At 45.7% G+C, this 26691-nt stretch overlaps 1 protein-coding gene across 6 annotated transcripts in view; it reads left to right on the plus strand.

Annotated features, from left to right (window-relative positions):
* Positions 1-26691, plus strand: part of ELP1 (elongator acetyltransferase complex subunit 1) — a 121787-nt gene that overhangs the window by 75921 nt on the left and 19175 nt on the right. For all 6 annotated transcript variants that reach the window (XR_007773660.1, XM_050948203.1, XM_050948201.1 and 3 more), the window contains 9 exons: positions 8828-8901; positions 10080-10158; positions 13276-13355; positions 16941-17078; positions 18238-18323; positions 19113-19261; positions 20830-20953; positions 23498-23595; positions 24327-24528. Coding sequence is in view for 5 of the 6 variants with exons in the window: in XM_050948203.1 (XP_050804160.1) it covers positions 8828-8901; positions 10080-10158; positions 13276-13355; positions 16941-17078; positions 18238-18323; positions 19113-19261; positions 20830-20953; positions 23498-23595; positions 24327-24528 (1030 nt within the window). In the remaining variant the exon portion in view is untranslated. The remainder of the gene's footprint in view (positions 1-8827; positions 8902-10079; positions 10159-13275; positions 13356-16940; positions 17079-18237; positions 18324-19112; positions 19262-20829; positions 20954-23497; positions 23596-24326; positions 24529-26691) is intronic.

Here is a 26691-nt window from a genome sequence, read left to right on the forward strand (position 1 = left end):
CAGAAGCAGGAAGCCTGCCAAACAATCCGCTAGGGCCACTGGCTGATAAAGATGCTAAAGGAGCACTCAAGGAAGCCAAAAGACAAAATGAATTCTTTGCATCCATCTTCACTGCAGAAAATGCAAGAAAGAGTCTCAACCTGAGCCATTCTTCTTATGTGTCAAATTTGAGGAACTTTTTCAGATTGAGGTGTCAGTAGAGAAAGTTTTGGAACAAATCGATTAAAAAGTAACATTCACCCAAGAGTTCTGAAGGAACTCAAATATAAAATTGCAGAACTACTAAGTGTGATATGTAACCTATTGCTTAAATCAGCTTCTGTACCGGTTGACTGGAGGATAGCTCATGTAACACTGATTTTTAAAAGAAGCTCCAGTGGCAATACTAGCAATTACAGGACAGTAAGCCTGACTTCGGTATTGGGCAATTACTTGAAACTATAGTAAAGAATGGAATTATCAGACACATAGATGAACACAGTATGTTGTGGAAGCGTCAGAGCTGCTATTGTAAAGGGAAATCATGCCTCACCGATGTATTAGAATTCTTTGAGAAGGTTAACAAATGTGGACAAGGGTGATGCAGTGGGCATAGTGTACTTGGACTTTCAGAAAGCCTTTGACAAGATCCTGCACCAAGAGTTCTTAAGTGAAGTAGGTAGTCATGGGGTAAGAGGTAAGTTCTTTGAGTGCTGGTCCTGCATGGGGGATGCATGCATGCCATGCACCTGAGTCCAGGAATTCTTTCAAGCAGTGTCCGTTGGCACACACACACATCTCTTCGTGCTTCTGCCAAGATATGAGGCACTGTTCAGACCGATGCCTCTCCAGGTCTTTCTTATGGCTGCATGATCGGAATTTAAATAGTCTGTCCTCTTCTCCCTCAACTATTTGTAGCACCTTTAAAGGCAATTGTAAATAGTTTTTATTCTTCCTAGCTTACTGGTTAGTTAAAGTTCATAGTATAGTGTGTTTTTTCCTTGGTTGGGGATTCCCTCCTTGAGTCTTGGATTATGTCTAGAGACCCAGGTTTCAAGAATTGCATCTCTTGCTCTCGCTCCTTCTCTGTCAGCGATGAACATCAGCACTGCTTCTATTGTCTGGGCAAGACAATATCTCTGTGAAGTGCAGTATTTGTCGCTCATTCCCACCCAGAACTCTGACAGCTCACGAGCTCTGCCTACAAGAAATACCTGATGGAGAAGGCTATGAGGTCCCTCTCCAATCTATTCCAGGGAGACCCCTTCTACATTGGCCCCTCCAAGCACATGCTTGGTAGCAGAGTTTTTAGTACCTAAGCCCAAGGATTCTTCCTCTAGGGCTTCCCATGAGAGCAGAGAGCACTCATTGGGGGTAAGAGCAGATCCCTATCAAGGATGGTCCATAAGAGATGCAGTGCCTCCCCGAGCCTGTCGAAATTGGGTGAGACTTCGTGTGTGGAATCTAAAGATCTGGATCCACTGAAAACCCCTAGAGTGGAGGGGAAAGCATGTAAAAAGAAAGATCTGCTGATTCTATGATCACCCCAGTATCAAAGCATAAGGAATGACATCCGGCGGTTCTGTCTATGAGCTGTGTCAGTGCTATGGTGCGGTGCTGGTGCTGCAGAGTTGTTAATGCTGCTAGTGCTGCTATTCTTGGGGCTCTGCTGTTTGCTGCGTTAGGAGAAATGCAGCCTGTAGATTCAGTAGGCCTCAATGTTTTCATAAAGAGACCACAGGCTTGGTTCGGTGTCAAAGGTGCTCATCTAGGTTCATTGTCAGCAAAACACAGTGCTAGTGTCCTGACCAACAGGTCACAGGGACACTGACAAATGTATGCCCACAACAAGCTCAGGCTCAGCATAACAGGATGCTGTCCCCTCGGCCAATACAAAGATGCCCCTCCTATGACTTCTTCTTTTATACATTGATACAAGGTCTGTATCACACTCCAGATGTTATTAGTTGCCATCCTTATTCTTGTACCTGCTAGTTTGAACAAAAGATCCTCTTCCATTATCCTGTCATCCCATCCTTATCATAAGAGGAGTCGGTGTGTTCCTGTACCATCTCTTAGGAATGTGTTTACACAGTTACTTGAGAGCTATGGATGTTCTTGTACCATCCTCTCAGGAATGTGCTTACTTAGTTTTAGATAATACCTAGTATGTTGCGATTCTGCTAAGGCCAAGGATACTCTGGTTCACAGCCTTTGGCCCATACTATTAGTTGCACTTACGGCTCCGGCAAGGCCTACACTTATCGTTGATATCATCTAATTTGTCCGATGACCACTGGGCTTCCAGGTATGCACTGGTTCCATCAGACTTGACTGCTGGAACTTCACTGACACTGGAGCATATGGAGACTTACACAACACTAGAGAATATAGTCCTACCTCATCCTCAGTCTCCCTGCTTCTCCAGCCTAGCCCTCTTCAGGGATATTACTACACTAGAGAAGGATGCTACTATGGTGTTTCAGGAGCCATCCCACTTACAGCCCTTCGGCAGGAGTGCTGCAGTACAGATGACCTCGCTACTACTGGAGAAGCAATTTTCAGACTCAGCTGAGTTGGAGGTGCTAGCCGCTCCAATATCTCCAGGGAGACAGTTGAGTCCTGACAGACATTCAAGGAGTCACGCTCAGTATCCCTCCGGATACGGCTTCCTCAGGAACTGCTGGTACTGATTTCTTTGGGTACCCTACAGCTGACTGACCCCTCCTTCTGGCTTCGTTGGGGTCCATAGGCAGGCGTCCAGGTCCTTCTTAGGGATCCATCAGTATATGTGGAGGAAGACATTGATCAGGACCTGCAGGTCCTCTCCATCTCTGCTGGATGACCATAGGAAGTACCAGGAACTACTGCAAAGAGTTGCTGATGACATCCAGATCCCACTGGAGGAGGTCCAGGACCCTCAACACTGGCTCCCGGATCTCCTGCAACCAGAGGGACCAACTAAGGTGGCCCGCCCAGTTAATGAGGCTGTCCCGGAACCATCCAGAGCTATACAGCATCTTGTGCCCCCACACCAAAAAGAGCTGACAGAAGATATTTCATCCCCACCAAAGAAGCTGAATTTGTTCTGCCATCCCAGCCCCAACTCACCGGTGGTACAGGAAGCGAAGGAAAGGGCCAGGTTGCACTATCAAAGGGACGTACTGACTGACAAGGGTTCAAAGAGATTGGACCTCCTGTGGAGAAAGGTCATCCTCTCTGCAGGCCTGCAATTTTGTATTGCTAACTACTAAGCCCTGTTAGTGAAATATGATTTTAATAACTGTTCATAGAATATCAGGTTTGAAAGAGCCCTCAGGAGGTCATCTAGTCCAACCCCCTTCTCAGAGCAGGAGCAACCCCAACTAAATCATCCCAGCCAGGGCTTTGTCAAGCCTGACCTTAAAAACCTCTAAGGAAAGAGATTCCACCACCTCCCTAGGTAACCCATTCCAGTGTTTCACCCCCTCCTAGTGAAAAAGTTTTTCCTAATATCCAACCTAAACCTCCCCCACTGCAACTTGAGACCATTACTCCTTGTTCTGTCATCTGCTACAAGTGAGAACAGCCTAGATCCATCCTCTTTGGAACCCCCTTTCAGGTAGCTGAAAGCAGCTATCAAATCCCTCCTCATTCTTCTCTTCTGCAGATTAAACAATCCCAGTTCCCTCAGTCTCTTCTCATAAGTTATGTGCTCCAGGCCCCTAATCATTTTTGTTGCCCTCCACTGGACTCTTTCCAATTTTTCCACATCCTTCTTGTAGTGTGGGGCCCAAAACTGGACGCAGTGCTACAGATGAGGCCTCACCAATGCCGAAGAGAGGGGAGTGATCACATCCCTCAATCTGCTGGCAGTGCCCCTACTTATACAGCCCAAAATGCCATTAGCCTTCTTGGCAACAAGGACACACTGCTGACTCATATCCAGCTTCTCATCCACTGTAACCCTTAGGTCCTTTTCTGCAGAACTGCTGCCTAGCCATTCAGTCCCTAGTCTGTAGCAGCGCATGGGATTCTTCCATCCTAAGTGCAGGACTTGGGACTTAGTGCAAGCCTGCAGACTTTATGGGCAGGCTTCCCATGGAGGACAGAGCCCAATTTAAGACCTTCAAAGAGGAGGGCAAGCTAGTGGCAAGAAACGATCTCCAGGCACAGCTTGCAGGACCTCATGAGAAGGGATTCTTGGCTACAATTGTCAGGATTTCCTGGGGAGGTCCAGAACACCTCCAGGGTCTCTGCTCTGAAGAGTCGAATCGTTTTAATGAAAGAACAGACGAGTTCATGTATTCAGTAAAGGACTCGACATTGACTGGGGATTTAGACTCCAGACCCCAAGAGGAAACACCAGAGACCGTCCTGTAGACCAAGGTTATCTTATTACCAGCACTCAGCTGAGTCTCCACAAAAATGGCAGGGCATTCAGAGACCTCGCTTCTTGGCTTCCTCTTCTGCCATGACTTCTGCCCATTCCCAGGCACTTGCTAAGGGCCACTTTCAACATACTGGTCAAGACCAACCTGCCACCACTGATGCCACCCACCTCTTCTCCCATCGTTTTTGGGGGCCGTCTCATGCTGTTCGCTCACAGATGGAGGATGATCACAACAGGCAAGTTGGGTCTTGGAGATTATTCATCAGGGATACTCCATAGTGTTCCCCTCCTTCCTTCCTCTCACGCCCCCCTTCCAGTCCCCTTTAAGGGACCACTCTCATGATTCTTCAACAGGCAGCAGAATCCCTCCTACACAGAACATGTCCCACCTCAATATTATGAGAAGGGGTTCTACTCTCCATATTTCCTAATTCCCAGAAGAGATGGAGGATGGAGACCCATCCTGGACTTTCGGCAACTCAACATCTTTATTCAAAAGTCAAAATTCCACATGATTACATTGGCATCAGTAATTCTCTGCCTTCAGAAGGAGATGTGGTTTGCAGTTCTTGACATGAAGGATGGATGCTTCCGCATAGACATTTACTCCTCATACAGGAGAGCCCTGTGTTTTATGGTAGGCCAGGAACATTTCCAGTTTCAGATCCCCCCTTTTGGACTAGTGACAGCACCAAGAGTATTCACAAAAGTCCTCTCTGTGGTGGCAGCCCAGATGAGACACCAGGGCTACACAGTTTCCCCATATCTAGACAACTGGCTCCTGGTAGGCCGCTCCCACTAGGAGGTCAGGTTGACAACAGAGTTTCTCATACAGCTCCTTTCTGCCCGAGGTATTTGCATAAATAGAGAGAAGTCTGTTTTGTCACCCATAAGGATGATAAACTTTATTGGAGTGATATTGGACTCTCTTTCTGCAAGAGCATTGCTCCCTGCAGACAGATTTCAGATAACGAACATCCTGGTTGCATGCATTACCCACAGAGCAAGAACTACAGTGCAAAGGTGCCTTACACTGTTAAGCCATAGGGCACCTACACGATGCTGTTTGCCAGGCTTTATTTGCGATGTTTGCAGGCCTGGGTCTGCTCAATCTGCCTACCGGAAAAGGACCACATCAACTGCATGGTGACCATTCCCACCAGAGTGATTGGCACCCTTGCCCGGTGGTTGAACCTGGAAAAGGTAAGGGTGGGCTTTGGCTTCAGTACTCCCACCCCTAGTGCCATTGTTGTGATGGACCCCTCTCTCCTGGGGTAGGGTGCTCACCTGAACAACCACACTGCGCAAGGTCTCTGAACCCCACAAGAGGCCAGACTACACATCAACATACTAGAACTGAGAGCAGTCCATCTCACATGCAATCCAATCATATGCTCACTCCATGTCCAGGTGATGTCTGACAATATCACCACCGTGGCTTACATAAACCAGCAGGGCAGAGCGAGAGCTTGTCCCCTCTGCCTGGGAGCAGCCAGACTCTGGAATGGGTGTGTCAGGAACCACATCACCGTCCAGGCTGCTTACCTCTCAGGAACCTATAACTCCCTAGCAGACAAACTAAACAGACGCTTTTCGGCAGACCATGAATAGGAGATCCACAATTTCGTCCTAAGTGAGATAGCCATACAATGGAGTTCATCTCAATGGGACCTCTTTGTGTCCCAAATGAATGGAAAATTTCCACTGTATTGCTCCAGGGTAGTAGTGGTTCATGGTTCCCAGGGTGACGCCCTCCTGCTGTCGTGGAAAAATTACCTCAGATGGGGGTTTTTTTGCCTGTTCCTCGGCTTCCACAGATGATATGGAAAATATGTCAGTGTATGGGGCCAGTGTCATTCTTCTAGCACCTTACTGGCTCAGGCAGTTCTGGTTCCTGGAGTTTTCTGCCAATATCTGCCTGCCCCCCAATCAAGATCAGCCCCTTCCTGAACCTCCTGACCCCGGACAAAGGAAGAATCAAGCACCCTAATCCATGGTCACTCCATCTCATGGCCTGGTGTTGGGATGGATGTCAGAAATAGAACATTCCTGCTTGGCTCCTGTTCAGGCTATCATTACCCAAAATAGGAAGGATGTGACTAGAACTTGCTATGTGGCCAAATGGAGGCATGTCTCGGCCTGGGCACAGCTCAGTCAACATTCTCCAGCTGCTGCAAATATTCCCATCATTTTAGGTTATCGCCTGTCCTTGAAGACCTCAGGTCTTGCCATTAGTTCATTGCTAGCCTACCTTGTAGCGGTTAGTGTCTGCCTTCCCTCTGGTGGACAGACGTTCTGTCTTCACGAATCCAGCTACAGTACAATTTATGAAAGGCCTAGTCAGGTCCTTTCCACCGGTAATCAAACCTGCAGCTCAATGGGACCTTAATTCCATTTTGTCAACACTTATCAAACCAACCTTTGAGCCCTTGGTAACGTGTTCCATGACCCTCCTGTCCATGAAGGTTGCATTTTTAGTGGCTATCGCTTCAGCCAGAAGGGTCAGCAAGTTCAGAGCCATCACAGCAGCCCTCTGTATACAGTTTTTCCACAAGGAAAAGATTTCCCTTCATCTACATCCCATGTTTCTACCCAAGATTGTTTCTGAATTCCACGTCAAAGTATTCATTTACTTGTATTTTTTCCAAAATCCCACACTTCTGCTGAAGACAGGAGACTTCACTCTTGATGTCTGGCATGTCCTGATACTCCATCTGCAGCAAACCAAACCAATGAGAGAGTCACCAAGTCTTTTTATCCCCATGGCAGAGAGATTGCATAAGTAAGCCATATTCTCCCAAAGGATTTCTAAGTGAGTTTGGGGATTCATCCTAGAGTGCTACAGGTTAGCACACATCCCTTCCCCTGGAGGGTGTCACAGTTCACTCCACGAGAGCCCATGCCACCTTCACAGCATCTCCATATGACATCCTGTTACAAGACCTTTTCAGGGCAACCACCTGGAGATCTATCCACATGTTCGCTACATGTTACACTTTACTTCATGCCTCAGCTGCAAATGCAGCTGTGGAATCAGCAGTATTGCAAGCATCTTTGCTGATGGCTTCTTTGCACCACCTGCAGTCAGAGCACTGCTTGCTAATCGCCCATGTGTGGAATACACATATGGACGAGCACTCGAAGTAGTAGTGGTTACTTCCAGTAACTGAAAGTTGTTTGAGGTGTGTGGTCCCTGTCTGTATTCCACTACCTGTCCTCTATCTCTTCTGCTCTGGATCCTGTTGTATTTATGGTAAGAGGAGGAACTGAAGAGGTGTCGTCCTGCACCCTCTGGCTCTCTGTCAGGAGCACGAGGAGCTCTACTGCACACGTGTGGGCCAACGGACACTGCTTGAAAGAATTTCCAGACTCAGACTCATGGCATGTATGCGTACCCACATGTGGAATACAGACAGGATACTGGGTTAGAGGGACCATTGGTCTGACCCAGTATGGCTGTTCTTATGATGCTTTGTCCCAAAGGCTTCTGTTAATGTCCAGTAAGAGGAACACTAAAGACCAGACTAGCAGCAATGGGAATGAGCTGCAGGAACCCAGGGCTCGGGAAAGTTGCTCCCCTAAGCGGTTCCTGGTTTGATTAGAATGTGTCGCGTTTCCCCCTTAAATCTCGTCTCAGTTTTATGGAAAAGCCATGCAGCTGTGGACCGTGCCTCAGACATATGATAAAGCCTTCTGTAAAGTCGAGGGAACTTGCTTGCTCAAATGCCTGTGCAGCTTGCCCCTTCCTGGGGCTTGGTTTCATTGCCAGTAGGAGAACAAAGGTAGCCCAGGCCTTCTCCCTAGGCTGGGCTGCTGGAGGATTCCTGTCTCAAACCCTGCTCAGCCCACACCCTAGATATTCTCATTACAGGCTCACTCCCAGCTCCTGTCTGTCTGAGCAGAGTAAGGAACTGCCTGCTTCACAGAGTTGGCAGAGCCTGCTCCAGCCTTTGCCAACAGTAGTGTGGAATGTTCCAGGAAAACACTGTGTGCCTGTTGTAGTCCTGTTGTTAGTGTAGATAGCACTTTACGTTGTAAACATCGAACCCTTCAGAGGTTGGACTCCCTCCTGGCCATTGATACTGTCTGCTTCTTGCATTTCTCTGCTTGCACTGAGTCTTCTCTTGGAATTCAGCCTCCTTTTGGGGTTGCTTTTCTTCTGGGGGTCTCTTGCACTAGCACAGCACTGTGATGTTTGACTCCATCACATTCCTTCTCCCTCTGCAGCCATTGTGGGGAGGGGGTTGTCTTACTGAACTGTAAAGACATTGAAACCATCTCTTGCATTGAGTAAAACTGTTTCTTCAAAGTGAAGGTCCTGCCTCCCCTTCACAGCAGTCAAAGTGAAGCCCCCGTTTCCTCTGGGGGGGTGACGGGGAGTTGGGGATTGCTGGTCTGGCCATGGCTGACCAGGATTTGAGGTGCAGAGCTCTTAGCATACTTAGAAGAAATTTATTGTTGGAATTAATTTTTTAGATGCCAAGAGGGAACTTGGAGACTGTTCACCACCGAGCCCTCGTTCTGGCCCAGATTCGGAAGTGGCTGAACAGGTGAGTGTCACTAATCTGTATCAGCCTGCGTCCCCCAGGCTCTTATGGGGTGAGCAGCTGGAGAAGGGTCACACTGTCCTGGTGTGATATTGACTGGGGCCTGCAGAATGAGGGCATTAAGCTAGAGTGAAAGGGGGACTGCTTTGGGAGAGTTCACGAAGAGTTCTGACTTAGGAAGTGGAAACAAACCAATCCTGGCAGCTGGGCCCTCCAAGTAACTGCCACCTGCAAGCAGAGGCATCTCAACATTTCTCTTATGTATGTACAGCTTGTGCTACGTGCTTTAGTCCCTGCTGCAAGGAGCTTGTTAATCCAAAGGACAGACAAGTAGGTGGAGGTTAGGGGACAGGAACAACCATAGGCAAATTACATGTAGGTCATCTGGATTCACTGAGCAGCACTGCAGAACAAGCTGGGAGAAATGCCATCTCTCCCCCGCCCCCCATAATTATAACTCATTCTCGAAGACAAGACTATCTCATGGACTAAAACCTTGAAAAATGTCACTGTTCTAATGGAATAGAAAAGTGCCTGAGACTAGAGCTGAATTGATAGTTGTTTTTTCAGCCATTGAACCAAAAAATCGGGGCGGGGGGGATGATTTTGGGTTAAACCTGGAACTGAAATTTTTCACTTTTTCCTTTCCAAAATGAATTGATTTAATTTTTTTATTATGCTTTTGGGTGTGTTTTACTTCTTTAAATTTTTTAACAACTCCTGGCCAAATTTCAATGTGAAATATAGTTTTGAGAAGTTTCACTTCAAGAATGTCAATGAACTGTTTGGACTTTTTCTAATTTTTTTCATTTAGGTGTCTGAAACTGCTGGATTTGTGAAAATATTTTTTTCATCTGAAAAATGAATTTTGGGGCAAATAAACTATTCACAGAAGAAAAATCTGCCCAGCTCTATCCGTGACCAATACACTGTTATCTTTAAACCCAAAACAGGCCCACACCTGGTTAAATGCTACCCCAGTGTCATGTCCGGCTGGGCCAAGACAGGAACTGGGCATGGGCACGGGCACAACCAGCTTTCTTTGCAGAGGGAAGGCAATGAAAATTAAGCCATAGAGGTTTATTTATAGTTTGGCAACTGTTCCCCTCTCTCCCTGTGTGTATTAGATTGTAGTGCACATGCCTCTCTAAAAAACTGCTGTATTTGACCCATTCCAACAGGCTTATGTTTAAAGAAGCATTTGAATGTATGAGGAAACTGAGAATCAACCTCAACCTTCTTTATGATCACAATCCCAAGGCAAGTTTGAGTCGTGTTTGTTTCCCCCCCTTGCATGTTTTTCTGCCTCCCAGGGAGTGTGGGATTTGCCAGAGGATGTTGAGAAGGCCAAGACTGTAACAAGGTTCAAAAAAGAACTAGATAAGTTCATGGAGGATAGGTCCATCAACGGCTACGATAGGTCTATCAAAAGCAGTGGATGTATTATTCCTTGACTTCAGCAAACCTTTTGATACGGTCTCCCACAGTATTCTTGCCAGCAAGTTAAAGAAGTATGGTCTGGATGAATGGATTATAAGGTGGTGTGACAGACCCAGGCCAGTGTGGTACAGGAGTCTGGTAGAGGGCAAATATACTAGTCACTGGCTGAATAGTTTTCTGTTCCCTGAGTGACTAGAGCAGGGGCTGCACTAGAGTAATCGGGAACCTGCTAGAACCAATTAAGGCAGACAGGCTGATTGGAACACCTGCAGCCAATCAAGGCAGGCTAATCACGGCACCTGGGTTTAAAAAGGAGCTCACTCCAGTCAGGTGAGGAGGAGCCAGAGGAGAGGAAGTGCGTGTGAAGAGCTGGGAGCAAGAGGCACAAGGAGCTGAGAGTGAGTGCTGCTGGAGGACTAAGGAGTACAAGTGTTACCAGACACCAGGAGGAAGGTCCTGTGGTGAGGATAAAGAAGGTGTTTGGAGGAGGCCATGGGGAAGTAGCCCAAGGAGTTGTAACTGTCATGCAGCTGTTACAAGAGGCACTATAGACAGCTGCAATCCACAGGGCCGTGGGCTGGAACTCAGAGTAGAGGGCAGGCCCGGGTTCCCCCTAAACCTCCCAATTCCTGATCAGACACAGGAGAAGTTGATCCAGACTGTGGGGAAGATCACTGAGGTGAACAAATCTGCCAATAAGCGCAGGACCCACCAAGGTAGAGGAGGAACTTTGTCACAGTGGATAGAAAGCTGGCTAGATCGTCGGGCTAAACGGGTAGTGATCAACGGCTCCATGTCTAGTTGGCAGCCGGTATCAAGCGGAGTGCCCCAAGGGTCAGCCCTGGGGCCAGTTTTGTTCAATATCTTCATTAATGATCTGGAGGATGGCGTGGATTGCACTCTCAGCAAGTTTGCAGAAGATGCTAAACTGGGAGGAGGGGTAGATATGCTGGAGGGTAGAGATAGGATACAGAGGGACCTAGACAGGTTAGAGGATTGGGCTAAAAGATACCTAATGAGGTTCAGCAAGGACATGTGCAGAGTCCTGCACTTAGGACGAAAGAATCCCATGCACTGCTACACACTAGGGACCTAATGGCTAGACAGCAATTCTGCAGAAAAGGACCTAGGGGTTACAGTGGATGAGAAGCTGGATATGAGTCAACAGTGTGCCCTTGTTGCCAAGAAGGCTAATGGCATTTTGGGCTGTATAAGTAGGGGCATTGCCAGCAAATCAAGGGACATGATCATTCCCCTCTATTCGGCATTGGTGAGGCCTCAGCTGGAGTACTGTGTCCAGTTTTGGGCCCCACACTACAAGAAGGATGTGGAAAAATTGGAAAGAGTCCAGCGGAGGGCAACAAAAATAATTAGGGGGCTGGAGCACATAGAATCGTAGATTATTAGGGTTGGAAGGAACCTCAGTAGATCATCTAGTCCAACCCCCTGCTCAGAGCGGGACCAATCCCCAAATCCCTAAATGGTCCCCTCAAAGACTGAACTCACAACCCTGGGTTTAGCAGGCCAATGCTCAAACCACTGTGCTATCCCTCCCCCTCATGACTTATGAGGAGAGGCTGAGGGAATTGGGATTGTTTAGTCTGCAAAAGAGAAGAATGAGGGATTGGAAGGGACTGATAGCTGCTTTCAACTACCTGAAAGGGAGTTCCAAAGAGGATGGATCTAGACTGTTCTCAGTGGTAGCAGATGACAGAAGAAGGAGTAATGGTCTCAAGTTGCAGTGGGGGAGGTTTAGGTTGGATATTAGGAAAAACTTTTTCACTAGGAGGGGGTGAAGCACTGGAATGGGTTACCTTGGTAGGTGGTGGAATCTCCTTCCTTAGAGGTTTTCAAGGTCAGGCTTGACAAAGCCCTTTCTGGGATTATTTAGTTGGGAATTGGTCCTGCTTTGTGCAGGGGTTTGGACTAGAGGTCCTGAGGTCCTTCCAACCCTGACATTCTATGATTAGCCAGGATGGGCAGGGATGGTGTCCCTAGCCTGTCTGCCAGAAGCTGGGAATGGGCGACAGGGGATAGATCACTTGATGATTCCTTGTTCTGTTCATTCCCTCTGGGGCACCTGACATTGGCCGCTGCTGGAACATAAGAACGGCTGTACCGGGTCAGACCAAAGGTCCATCTAGCCCAGTATCTGTCTACTGACAGTGGCCAATGCCAGGTGCTCCAGAGAGAGTGAACTTCACAGGCAATGATCAAGTGATCTCTCTCCTGCCATCCATCTCCATCCTCTGACAAACAGAGGCTAGGGACACCATTCTTTACCCATCCTGGCTAATAGCCATTTATGGACTTAGCCACCATGAATTTATCCAGTTCCCTTTTAAACACTGTTATAGTCCTAGGCTTCACAATCTCCTCAGGCAAGGAGTTCCACAAGTTGACTGTGCGCTGTGTGAAGAAGAACTTCCTTTTATTTGTTTTAAACCTGCTGCCTATTAATTTCATTTGGTGACCCCTAGTTCTTGTATTCTGGGAAGACAAGATACTGGGCTAGATGGACCATTGGTCTGACACAGCATGGCCATTCTTATGTAATCAGTGTTTATAAAGCTCTGTCAACACCACATCAGAATCCCACTGGCCAATTAGGGGAGGAAGCTTTTCCTGGCAACTGAGGAGTTCCGAAGGCAGCAATGCTGGTGGAACCTGTGCTGCTTGTATCTACTAAGGCCTTAATTCTGCAAGTGGATCCATGTGGATGGATTCTCAGCAGAGCGGCACAGATCTGAGTGAAAAATACTGTTTGCATGCAAAGAACTATAGCGTGTGCAAATGGCAAGAGTAGGGTAACTCGGCTTTAGAGTTGGATATGCCCATGTGCAAATTTAAATGACCCTTTGAAGTCACTCTGTGTGTTTTGTGTTAATGTGCCTGTAAGTAACAGCATCAGCACTGAAAGGGTTTTGTTCACTTCAGGTTTTTCTGGAAAATGTGGAAACCTTCATAAAACAAATAGATTCTGTGAACTACATCAACTTATTTTTCACCGAGTTGAAGTAAGTATTGGTCTTCTGATAAAAGAACACCTGGTAAATAAAGCCGCAGTATCATTGTTCTGGAAGCAGGAGAATGGGGGCTGGGTCTCAGAGAACCAGAGGATTCAGTCTGACCAAGTGGATTGTGACTGCTTCCAACTGCCAGGCTAGCTGGCTGTGGGCCTGGTCCATCTAGGCAGAGGGATTCAGCAAGATGGACTCACTTGTGGCTATTGGTTTGATTTGGCCATTTGGGGACTTACATTTTGGCTGTAGCAGTTTGTAGTAGGGCTGTTGATTAATAAGAGTTAACTCAAGCCATTAACTCAAAAAAATTAACCATGATTCATTGCCGTTTTAATCGCACTGTTAAATAATAGAATACCAATTGAAATTTATTAAATATTTTGGATGTTTTTCTACATTTTCATACACATTGTATTCTGTGTTGTAATTGAAATCAAAGTGTATATTATTTTTGATTACAGATATTTGCACTGTAAAAATGATAAACAAAATAGAATTTTTCAATTCACCGCATACAATTGCTATAGTGCAATCTCTTTATCATGAAAGTGCAACTTACAAAAACTTGTAGATTTTTTTGATTACATAATTGCACTCAAAACCAAAACAATGTAAAACTTCAGAGCCTACAGTTCCACTCAGTCCTACTTCTTCTTCTGCCAATTGCTAAGACAAACAAGTTTGTTTACATTTACAGGAGATAATGCTGCCCTCTTCTTATTTACAGTGTCACCAGATACTGTGAACAAGTATTTACATGGCACATTAATAGCTGGCATTGCAAGGCATTTACATGCCAAATATGCGAAACATTCGTATGCCCCTTCATGCGTTGGCCACCATTCCAGAAGACACGTTTTCATGTTGATGACACTTGTTAAAAAAAAAAATGTTAATTAAATTTGTGACTGAACTCTTTGGGGAGAATTGTATGTCTCCTGCTCTGTTTTACCCACATTCTGCCATATATTTCATGTTATAGCAGTCTCAGATGATGACCCAGCACATGTTCATTTTAAGAACAATTTCACTGCAGGTTTGACAAAATGCAAAGAAGGTACCAATATGAGATTTCTAAAGATAGCTACAGCACTCAACCCAAGGATTAAGAATCTGAAGTGCCTTCTAAAATCTGAGAGGGATGAGGTGTGGAGCATGCTTTCAGAAGTCTTAAAAGAGCAATACTCCGATGCAGAAACTACAGAACCCAAACCACCAAAAAAGAAGATCAGCCTTCTGCTGGTGGCATTTGACTCAGATAATGAAAATGAACGTGTCGGTCCGCTCTGCTTTGGCTTGTTGTCGAGCAGAACCCATCATCAGCATGGACACATGCCCCTTGGAATGGTGGTTGAGGCATGAAGGGACATATTAATCTTTAGCGCATCTGGCACATAAATATCTTGCGACGCCAGCTACAACAGTGCCATGACAACGCCTGCTCTCACTTTCAGGTTACATGGTAAACAAGAAGTGGGCAGCATTATCTCCTGCAAATGTAAACAAACTTGTTTGTACATAATTCTACATTTGTAAGTTCAACTTTTATGATAAACAGATTGCAGTATAGTACTTGTATGAGGTGATTTGGATCACTATTTCTTTTGGGGTTTTTTTTACAGTGCAAATACTTGTAATCACAAATAAATATAAAGTGAGCACTGTATGCTTTATATTCTGTGTTGTCATTGAAATCAATATATTTGAATACGTAGAAAACATCCAAATATTTAAATAAATGGTATTCGATTATTATTTAACAATGTGATTAATTGCACTGTTTTTCATCACTTGACAGCCCTAGTTTATATTTTTTCTGGTTTGCCGTGTGAATGTGAATGTTTGAGAAAATCTCACCAGTTGCTTCAGTAGTTGACAGCCTCTGATTTCGGGGTCTCCTGTGGGGAACTGCAGAGGGGAATAAGGAAACCCTTTTTTCTAAGGTTTTAGATTATTGTTCAGGCTCCTGACCAAGTGATTTTTCAAAAGGCTGAGTATGATTTGCTCCCTTTAAAGTCACTAGGAGCTGCTGGTTTGCTCCGCACTTCTGAGAATCAGACCACTTCTTTAGATGCCTAAACAGAGTGTGGAGTCTCATTTTGAAAATCTCAGCCTTAAATCTTTGTTTGGGAACCTAAACAAACGGCTTAATTTTCAAAAGTGCCAATCATCTTCATGTCAGAAATGTCTGAGCCCGCCTCCTGCCTGAGGCGTTCAGTTGTCTGAGAAAGAAAAAATCACCTTGAAATGGAGTCTGCCTATTGCCCTGTATCAAGTTTTATGTTTCCCTGGGGACAGGATAAGAGAACAAACCATGCATGATGGATATTAATCCATTTCATGAGTCCTTTCCAGTTGTGCCAGATAATGACAGAATAAGGAACTACATAGAAGAGAGAGTACTAGTAATCTTAAAGTGTATTGTACAGTACTCCTCATTTAACGTTGTCCCGGTTAACGTTTCATTGTTACATTGCTGATCTTTTGGGGAACAAGCTCGTTTAAAGTTGTGCAATGCTCCATTATAACATCGTTTGGCAGCTGCCTGCTTTGTCCACTGCTTGAAGGATTCTCTGGAAGAGCACCCCTCCTTGGGGGGAGGCTCCCCTCAATTCTCCGTAAGGTATGTGGCTTGGCTGGGCAGCTGCCCAGCAGCAGTTCAGCTGTCCCTCCCTCCCTGCCCTCTGCCTTGGAGCTGTTCCAGGAGCTTCCTGCTTGGTGGGGGAGAGGGGTGCTGATATCAGGATGTCCCCCTGCTCCCGCTCCCCGACTCTGTACCCCTTCTCCACAAAGCAGAGGAGGGGGACAGGGCTCAGGGACAGAAAGTAGGGAGCTTGCTGGAAGCTGTTGCTTCCTGTCTGAACTGGCTGATCTGCTTAAAAGGGCAGCGTACTTGAAGTGAGGTCAGTGTACTTAAAGGGTCAGTGTACTTAAAGGGGCAATGCACGTTGCTTTCTCTCCGTCATGTGCGCACCCCCTCAGTACTTCGGAAAGTCTGCAGCTGTGCATGTGCTCTCAGGAGGAGGGAGTGGTGCGTTCCAGCTGGATAGTGTGGGCTCAACATCATGTTCAGTTTTCGCAGGGAAGTGTTTGCAGCTACTACCCTGCATCTATTGTGTTTCCTCCCTCCTGCCTCAGTCCATGCTGCTTGTAGAGTGTGAGGCTACATTAACAACAGCGTATTAACCCTTGAGGGCTCAGCCGAGTGCTAGTTCATCATTTACCAGCAAAGAATTTCCTGGGAAATATCCTACCCTCTTACTCGACCACCTCAACCAAGCTTCACAGTCATTCATTGCCGTGTACAATATTAAACTGTTTATTTAAAATTGTTTAAAGCTTATACTGTATATGTATATAATATCTTTTGTCTGGTGAAAAACTTTCCCCGAAACGTAACCCCCCCATTTACATTAATTCTTGGATTTGCTTAACATCGTTTCTCATAAAGTTGCATTTTTCAGGAACATTCCTACAATGTTAAGTGAGGAGTTACTGTATATGTCTTCTGGCATGAGTATTTGTGCTGGGCTGTGACTTGGGGCCCAGCTGGTATTTATAGTGCATATTTCTTCTTAGAGAAGAAGACTTCACAAAGACTATGTACCCATCTCCAGTTAGCAGCAACGTCCAGCTACAACAGTGTCCTGATCAGAAAAAAGTAGACCTTATCTGTGATGCAATGAGAGCTGCCATGGAAAACATCAATCCTCAAAAGTAAGTGAAATGCCATCTGCAGTTTAGAACAGAACAGTAATAGAAAGTCATTTTTTAGAGCTGGCTAAAAAGTAAGAAAAAATTTAATTTCAGAGGGTTTGAAGTGAAGCCCTATTTTTCTTTTTTCTTTTTTTAAATCTGAAAATGTAAGACTCTTTTCACTTATTGACAATTAGCTTTTGATACGTGAAAAACTGATTTTTTTTTAGAAATTTTATTTAAAACTTTTAACAAAAAGTCAAAATTTTTGACAGTGGGGAAAATGTTTTGGTGAAAAATTTTACTTAAGAAAAAAGGCCATTTTTCAACAATAAACTTTGTTTTAAAAAAGAAAAAGTTGACTAGTTTTAGTAACTTGCTCTCAGTTCTGTCGTCCAAAGGTAAAGGCTGATGTGGTGAGGAAGCTAGTTCTCTGTTTTAATTAAGGCATATCGTCAGAGTTTATACATGTACTATATCCCAGGGATCATCCCAGGCAAAATGTTCCTCCTTGATTTGTTCTTCACCCTTTATTCTTTTCAAATAAAAAACAAAATCCCCAAATCCCAACCCTTCCATTAAAGCAAAGACTACAATAAAATATTCAATAACAGAACTTAAAAAATACACATGTATCCGACGAAGTGGGTATTCACCCATGAAAGCTCATGCTCCAATATGTCTGTTAGTCTATAAGGTGCCACAGGACTCTTTGCTGCTTTTAAAAAATACAGTAGAACCTCAGAGTTAAGAACAGCTTGGGAATTGAAGTTGTTTGTAACTCTGAACAAAACGTTATGGTTGCTCTTTCAAATGTTGAACATTGAATTAGTAGAGCTTTGAAACTTTACTATGCAGAAGAAAAGTGGTGCTTTTAACCATCTTACTTTAAATGAAACAAGCACAGAAACAGTTTCCTTAATGAAAAGATTTGACAAGGTTAAACTTTCCCTTTATTTTTTTAGTAGCTTATGTTTAACATACTAATGTACTGTATTTGCCTCTCCCTCTCCACCCTCTTTGTCTTTGCTGCTGCCCAACTGTGTTCTTCCAATTTCAAATGAGGTGTGTGGTTGACTGGTAATTCTGGTGTTCGTAACTCTGAGGTTCTACTGTAGATTGTTGATCTTCTCCTTCTGATTGGTTTCTTGTTTTGTTTCTTGTTGTCTGTTTCCCTCAGATACTGTCTTTCAATACTGACATCCCATGTGAAGAAAAGCACCCCAGAACTGGAAATTGCCCTTCAAAAAGTGCACGAGCTGCGAGGTACAGTGCTCCTAGTTCAGATGGCAAGTAAAGGGCTGCACACCTGGGGAGAGTTCACAGTAGCTCTGATTATTAGCATTATTTACCCCTGGGTTTTGACTCTGAATAACAGAAATTTGTCCTCACAAAGTTCAGTTCAGAGTCTATGAAGTTAGCTGTCACAATGAAATAGCACTGGATAGCACGGAAGAGACGGAGTCACATATGTGGTTACTGTTGCCTGGTGGTGTGATCATTATTCTGTAGTCAGGGATTGGTTAATCATATCCGTGAATGAGTATGGGTGTTTTAGCTGCCTCCATGATCCCGGTTTTTTACATGGGTGTTCTGTGTTCCCCTGCCTGTCGCTGGTCCCTCAGCGTGGCACACGTGATGTCATTCTGCAGTGATATAAGCAGGATGCAAGTTGTTATCCCTTGCCTCAGGCCAGGCCCTGAAGACTGCCATGCTGCTGTTCAGGTTACTACGTGAATAGCTGAGGCAGGCATCCCCAGCATCCCCTCTTTCAAGCACAAGACTGAACGGGATGATTTAGTTGGGGTTGGTCCTGCTTTGAGCAAGGGGTTGGACTGGATGACCTCCTGAGGTCCCTTCCAACCCTGATATTCTATGATTCTATGAATCGTTAGAGCAGGGGGACTGCCAGTCTGTCTCTGAAATCAGACCGTGCTGTTTCTAGTGAGCTAAGTGAGCATGCGTTCTCGTGGTGTGCCTGGAGCTCACAGGAACAGCCTTTGATTGGTGCAAGGTACAAGTGATTTTTGATGGCTCTGTTTCCCACAATTACAGAGACTGTTTCACCAGCAGCTGAGGGGGTGACTGCAGAAGCAGCGTTGAAGTATCTGCTCTTTCTGGTTGACGTCAATGAAATGTATGATCACTCCCTGGGCACATACGACTTTGATTTGGTTGTCATGGTGGCAGAGAAGTCTCAGAAGGTCACTACTGTTCTTACCGCTTTCTAATTTTCAAAGCAAAATTACCAAAGTTTCAAAGGTGGATCAGTTGACATGTTGTTTCTGAACCATAACTCTGTACCAGTCCAAACACCCGTCTTCCAGCCCTGAAGTCCGAGCGCCCTCACAGGCCAGCCTCCCGGCTCCTGACTGTCTCCTCAGCGCTGTTTGGGAAATCACCTGCTCAGGTTTGGGGAATACACCCTCCCTGGGGCAAGGGTGCTTTGTCCTTGGAGTGCAGAGTTAATGGGGTGCTGACTTTGTGCCATTAGTGAGGGGTGCGTCTCTGGAGGGAGGTGTAGAAATCTTGGCTTTCCACTTCTGTGCTTTTGAGATGATCAGGTACGTGGTGTACAGTGACCTCAGCTGAGTGACAGATTGTGTGCTTGTGAATTTTCCAGTTGGGTTTCGTTTAGGAGAGGCTCTCCATGACACTTTGTTTCTGAACTGGCTGGTACTTCACAGAGATCCCCAACTTCAGGGAAGGAGCTGCCGCTGGCCCTCAAGTAAAAACACCCTTTATAGTGTTAGGGGTTTCTTCCCAACCGTTAAGGCAGGAAACACTTTTTTAAAATGAAATGTGAGATTCTGGAATATCCACTCTCTGGCAGAAAGTCAGACAAGGCAGAGAAGGAAACAGTTTTAATGAATATTGTCAGGATGTCACAAATTAACACAATCATAAACTGAAAATAGAGCCGTCCATTGTCTGCCCATGACATGCTGCGGAGTTAATTTTCAAATCTCAAAGCCAGTAATGAACTAGCTAGAAGGGCCTAAAACCATAAACCAGTGGTTCCGAACCAGGGGTACATCAACTCATCTAGATATTTGCCTAGTTTTACAACAGGCTACATAAAAAGCATTAGCAAAGTCAATACAAACTAACATTTCATGCAGACAATGACTTGTTTATATTGCTCTATATTCCGAAATGTAAGTACAGTATTTATATTCCAATTGATTTATTTTATAATGATATGGTAAAATGAGAGAGTCAGCAATTTTTCAGTACTGGTGTGCTGTGACACTTTTGTATTTTATGTCTGATTTTGTAAGCAAGTAGTTTTTAAGTTGAGCTGAAACTTGGGGGCATGCATGACATATCCAACTCCTATAAAAAAAAATTGTAATTGTAAATATACCTATCTCCTAGAACTGGAAGGGACCTTGAAAGGTCATCAAGTCCAGCCCCCTGCCTTCACTAGCAGGACCAAGTACTGATTTTTGCCCCAGATCCTTAAGTGGCCTCCTCAAGGATTGAACTCAGAACCCTAGCTTTAGCAGGCCAATGCTCAAACCACTGAACTATCCCTCCTCCTTCCCTCCCGAAAGGAGTATAGTAGTCTGGGAAGGTTGAGAGTCACTGCCATAAACCATCCAGAGGGAGTGATATTTAGTAACTCTCAAGCTAGCAGATTTGATTGATAGTTCCAGCTTTCCTTGCTGATTATGGGCTGCATGTTGGGGGAGATGCAGTTGCCAGGGTAATATTTGACTGAGCAGTTTGACATATAAGAAGCAATGCAGTTATCTGATGTGCCTTGCAGGACCCTAAGGAGTACCTGCCATTCTTAAACACCCTCCGGAAAATGGAAACCAACTATCAACGCTATACTATCGACAAATACCTGAAAAGGTACAAGAAGGCACTCTGTCACCTCAGCAAATGTGGTAGGTGCCCTGCATGTATTGTGTCTCTGGGACATGGTTCTCTGTTACAGCATTTCACATTTCACCACCTTCTACAAAATAGGGTAAAAAGAAAATGAGTTTCACAGGAAGCCAGTGTGGGATCCTTGTTTAGCTTTGTTGCTGTTGCACAGATTAACTTCATTACTTGATTTTATACCTTGCTTTGGAAAGACACTTTTTATGGACGGCTCTTTTGCTGAAGCACAAGTTCTGTTGTAAATGTGGCTCGTAAAGGAAGCAAGTTGATCATTAGGTTCTGTTTGTTGTGGGCGTGCAGAGATGGCGTTGTGTGGCTGAAATAATGGCACAGTCATTAGTTCCTGTGTCCTGAATGGCTCAGATCATCTCATTGTTGTTCAGGTTGTGGCCAGGAAACAATCCTGGCTCCTACGACAAAGCTCCTATGGGCTGTGGTGGCGCCAGGCCTGCATCCCATGTCCTACAGAAGGTGAGGTGTAGCTCGGTGATACTCAGATCTCAGTGGTTCAGGAGCCAAATTAATGATCACACAGGAGTGTGAAGTCGTTGTTTCATTTACTGTAGTACTATAGATTCATATTTAAACAGTATGACAGAGGACATATTTAACTTACACACGCGCACACACACACAAAATTCTTACAGCAAAATGACTGATGAAGTATTATTTCATCAGCTACAATTGGTTAATACTAGGGCGCAGTTAACTCACAAAATTAATTCAAAAAAATTAATCGCGATTAAAAAAATCGTGCTGTTAAACAATAGAATACCAATTGAAATGTATTAAATAGTTTGGATTTTTTCTACATTTTCTTATATACATTGTATTCTGTGTTATAATTGAAATCACAGTGTATATTATTTTTATTACAAATATTTGCACTGCAAAAATTATAAAAGAAATAGTATTTTTCAGTTCACCTCATAAAAGCACTGGAGTGCAAGCTCTTTGTTGTAAAAGTGCAACTTACAAATATAGATTTTTTTTTTTTTTGTTACAGAACTGCACTCAAACAAAACAATGTACAGCTTCAAAGCCTACAAGTCCACTCAGTCCTATTTCTTCTTCAGCCAATCACTAAGACAAACAAGTTTGTTTGCATTGACAGGAGATAATGCTGCCCTCTTATTTACAATGTCCCCAGAAAATGAGAACAGGCATTTGCATGGCATTTTTGTAACTGGCACTGCAAGGTGTTTACGTGCCAGATATGCTAAACATTTGTATGCCCCTTCATGCTTTGGCCATCATTCCAGAGGACATGTTTCCATGCTGATGAAGCTCATTAAAACAATGTGTTAATTAAATCTGAGGCTGAATATCTTGAGAGAGAATTGTATGTCCCCTGCTCTGTTTTACCTGCATTCTGCCATATATTTCATGTTATAGCAGTCTCGGATGATGACGCAGCACATGTTCATTTTAAGAACAAATTCACTGCAGATTCACAAAACGCAAAGAAGGTACCAATATGAGATTTCTAATGATAGCTACAGAACTCAACCCAAGGTTTAAGAATCTGAAGTGCCTTCCAAAATCTGAGAGGGACGAGGTGTGGAGCATGCTTTCAGAAATCTTAAAAGAGCAACACTCCAATGCGGAAACTGCAGGGCCCGAACCACCAACAAAGAAAAAAAAGATGCTGGTGGCATCTGACTCGGATAATGAAAATGAACATATGTCAGTCCACACTGCTTTGGATCGTTATCGAGCAGAACCCGTCATCAGCATGGACTCATATCCCCTGGAATAGTGGTTGAAGCATGAAAGGATATATGAATCTTTAGCACATCTGGCACATAAATATCTTGTGACGCTGGCTGCAACAGTGCCATGAGAATGCGTGTTCACTTCAAGTGATGTTGTAAACAAGAAGCAGGTAGCATTATCTCCTGCAAATTGTAACAAAACTTGTTTGGCTGACCAAGAAGTAGGACTGAGTGGACTTGTAGGCGCTAAAGTTTTACATTGTTTTATTTTCTGAATGCAGGTTTTTTTGTACACAATTCTACATTTATAAGTTCAACTTTCATGATAAAGAGATTGCACTACAGTACTTGTATGAGGTGAACTGAATCACTATTTCTTTTGGTTTTTTACAGTGTTAATACTTGTAATCAAAAATAAACATAAAGTGAATACCGTGCACTTTGTATTCTGTGTTGTCATTGAAATCAGTATAGTTGAATATGTAGAAAACATCCAAAAATATTTAAATACATAGTATTCTATTATTGTTTAACAGTGTGATTAATCGTGCAATTAATGTTTTTAGTAGCTTGACAGCCCTAGTTAATACCATAGTAAAAGCATCCTGATTGGTTACTAATTAAATCACAGTGTTTTAATATCATGTGCTGCAAAGAGCCTCTTGTGGCCCGTGAGCCGCAGGCTGAGTATCACTGGTGTAGCTGGTAAGTTGTGCTATGGCCCAAAGCTCAACCAGCCAGCCTTTCCTGCAGCGGAGGTGAACTGGTGAGAGTTGTGTAGCCTGCCGTGCTGTGTCTGTACCACTGGAGGACAGTCAATTGTTTCCTCAGGTACAGAGCACTTCTCTGAATTTCTCAGCTTGGTGAAGGATCAGAATCTGTATAACGAAGCCCTGAAGTTGTATCCACCTGATACTCCAGAACACAAGGTGCGTGACCTGTGATGTGTACTTGGGGAGTGGTTCTGCTGTGCTCATGGAAAGCTGGCCCCTGTTGGCTGCAAGGGGTTAATATGGAATGCTTGAAACCAGGAACTCCTATTCTCTGCACTGCACCTCCAAACTGTTTTATTTTGTTTAATGGTGAGCAGCAGCTGCTCTTACTGCCCCTCGGTGGGTGGGGAAGGGGATGTTAATAATGAGAAGTGTCTGCAGTGCTCCCTGTCCCCCTCATTTGGGGGGCTGCTGCTCAGATCCCAATCCTTTGCAGCATTGCTGTTCCTGCCCCCCCCCATGTGTTCCCTGAGAGATCTGCCACCCACCCATTGGCCTTCTGAAGTCACCCTGCAGCCTGTGCAATAACTGACCTGTTATGGGCAGGAATCCTGAGCAGCAAGAGAACAACTGACCTGCAGCCAAACGAAGGCTTTGGCCTCATGGGATCTTGCCATGGTGGGTTTCACACTGCCTGCATGACAGCTGCCCTGAGAACACCCAGCCCCAGGAGGCGCAGAGCGATATGCACATGTGCATGCCTGTGTGCTCTTGTCACGTGTGAGAGAGAGCGCGTGTGCATTCTTGTGCCCTGGGACGTTGGCCAGGGCAAGCTCTGAGCCTGAGCCAGCTGGCTGCTGTGAGCTAAACCAGGACCAATTTCCTTGGCTCCTCTTTCTTCGGGCCTGCGGGTGATTCTGTTCTCACTGCTTGTCTGACTCTCGCAGGCTGTCGGCAGTGCCTTCGGGGAGCACTTGAAGCAGAAGCATCTGTATGAGCAGGCTGGGCTGATCTTTGCCCGCTGCGGTGCATTTGAGAGAGCCCTCGATGCTTTTCTGAGCAGTGGCAGCTGGCAGCAGGCCCTCTGCATGGCCTCTCAGCTTGGTTACACGGCGGATCAGTTGGCTGGGCTTGCAAGGAGCCTGGCAGGTAAGAGTTGTTGGCTGCACAGAGCACAGGTGGCCATTTGGAGTCACTGGTTCAGTGTGGAACTTTCTGACACTTCACTGGGAATGTCAGATTCTTTTTGCAGCAGAAGGGTAGGTTTTTCAGAGGCCAAGACCCTCAGGGAAAAAGGGCAGAGCATAGAGCTGATATATTGCTAAGAGGTGTGACATGCCATCTCACAGCATTCCTACCCAGGCTTGATGTGCTTAGCTGCTGGGGAGGCATGTCATTCATTGCAGGAGCCAGGACCAGCATGGGAGGGATACCCTTGGATGCACCACTAGCCTGGAGCAAACAATCCCAGTCAGCTGTCTTTTGCATCCTTCTCTGGTGGAGGTGTGTTGAATTCTCTTCTGATGCACTTTGCCAAAACCACTTAGTTTTCTCACAGTTCTGGAGCAGCGAAGCCCCATGTCTCGTCCAGGCCTAGTGAGAACGGGCAGAGCTCTTGCACGGCTCAGTGCTATCCCCACATACAGGACTGCTTGTGAGAGGGAAGGCTGTGGAAGGAAGTGTATTCGCTTGTTCTAGAACAGAGGTCCCCAAAGTGTGGGGCATGCCCCCCTAGCCGGATGCAGAACACCACCTGGGCCAGTCCCATGGAGGGGGGTGGGGAGAATGGACGGAGCTCTGGTCCTGCCCCCAGCTGCCTCCCCAGCTCCTAGCCCCATTCCCAGCCTCGGCACAACTCCACTCCCAGCCCCACACCAGCCCCCAGCCTGTGCCACTCTGTTCCTGGCCTAGAGCTGAAGCTGGGGGCAAGGTTGGGAGAGGAGCCGCACCTGGCCGCGGCCCTGGCTACTGGCCCCCACCCCAACCATGGCCACACCCCAGCTGTGGCCTCATTCTCGGCCCTTTACCCCTGTCCATGTCCCTGCCCACAGCTGTGGCCCTGTTCCTGGCTTGGCATGTTGGGGGGCGGGGGTGGACAGGGGTAAGGGGGGTGTGACCCTCAAAAGTTTTCGGACTACAGTTCTAGAAATTGCCCCAATAACACATCAGTGGGTCTAATGGTCCTTGTACAATCTGCTCCCCCATTCCCCACTCACAATGTGACCAAAATGACTCTTTTGCAGACCCCACCCTCCTCCAGGCCCGGTAAATGTAACTGTGTGTTGTCATACAGTGGGGTTGGCCCCAGCAGGGTGGCATGGCTCTGGGGCACCCTCCTCCCTGCTGGTTTGCCGGAAGCCCTTGGCTCCTGTGTGCCTGCTCTCTCATTGGTGGTTATTCCTGTGACTTAATGCAGCTCCCTGCGTAGGGAACGGGATTGTGACAGTGGCGGACTGCTCCGTCCAGCAGACAGAGGTCTGACAGATCCAGTGGCGGGAAGTAAGGCGTAAATTGTGAGCCATGAGGGGAATTCACCACTGGAACAATTTTTTTTCATAGATTCAGTGCCAAACAGGACCATTGTCATCATCTAATTTGACCTCCTTAACAAGAGTCACGCTGAGTGTTCCATCACCAGCAGCTTTAAACCAAGAGCTTTTCTAAAGAGATGCTCCAGCTGAGCTGGGAGTTAATTCAAGGAAGTCCTATGGCTGCGTTGCATGGAAGGGCAGGCGAGATGATCAAAGTGGCCTCTTCAGACTTTTAAAAATTTGACTCTTATTAGAAGCTGTGGGTTTTAAAACAGCTTTCTAAAAAGCTTAACTGGATAGTGCAGCACTGGGACCCAGGGGGCAGGGCAGAGGGCTGAGAGTCAGGAGACCTGGGTTCTGGTCCCTGCCCTGCCCCTCACTTGTTGGGTGAGCCTGGGGAAGTCATTTCTCATCTCTTCCATTTCCTTTCCCCCTCTTTGTGTGCAGACCGCAGGCTGCTTGTGACGCACTAGGCATCATGGGGCCCCAGTGTCAGTTGGGATCTCTGGGTACTCCTGTCATGTATGTGATTATTACTGATGAGGATTAGATGGCAAAGCTGCTGGGGAATTTTCACGGCACAGCTGCCTTTCTTCTCTCTCCTTTACGCCCACTTCTGGTCTGAGAGATGAGCGCTCATTGAACAGAGAAGGGATGACTGTCCCTGCAGACCTCATGCTGGCCGTGAGAAGGCTGGGGCAAGTTCTGCATGAGCAAGATCTGTAAGGTCTAGATCAAGTTAATAAAGGAAACCTCCATAGCTATTACTTACACGGACACA

The sequence above is a fragment of the Gopherus flavomarginatus genome, chromosome 3 (genome assembly GCF_025201925.1).
Source record: "Gopherus flavomarginatus isolate rGopFla2 chromosome 3, rGopFla2.mat.asm, whole genome shotgun sequence".
NCBI classification, from domain to species: Eukaryota; Metazoa; Chordata; order Testudines; family Testudinidae; genus Gopherus; species Gopherus flavomarginatus.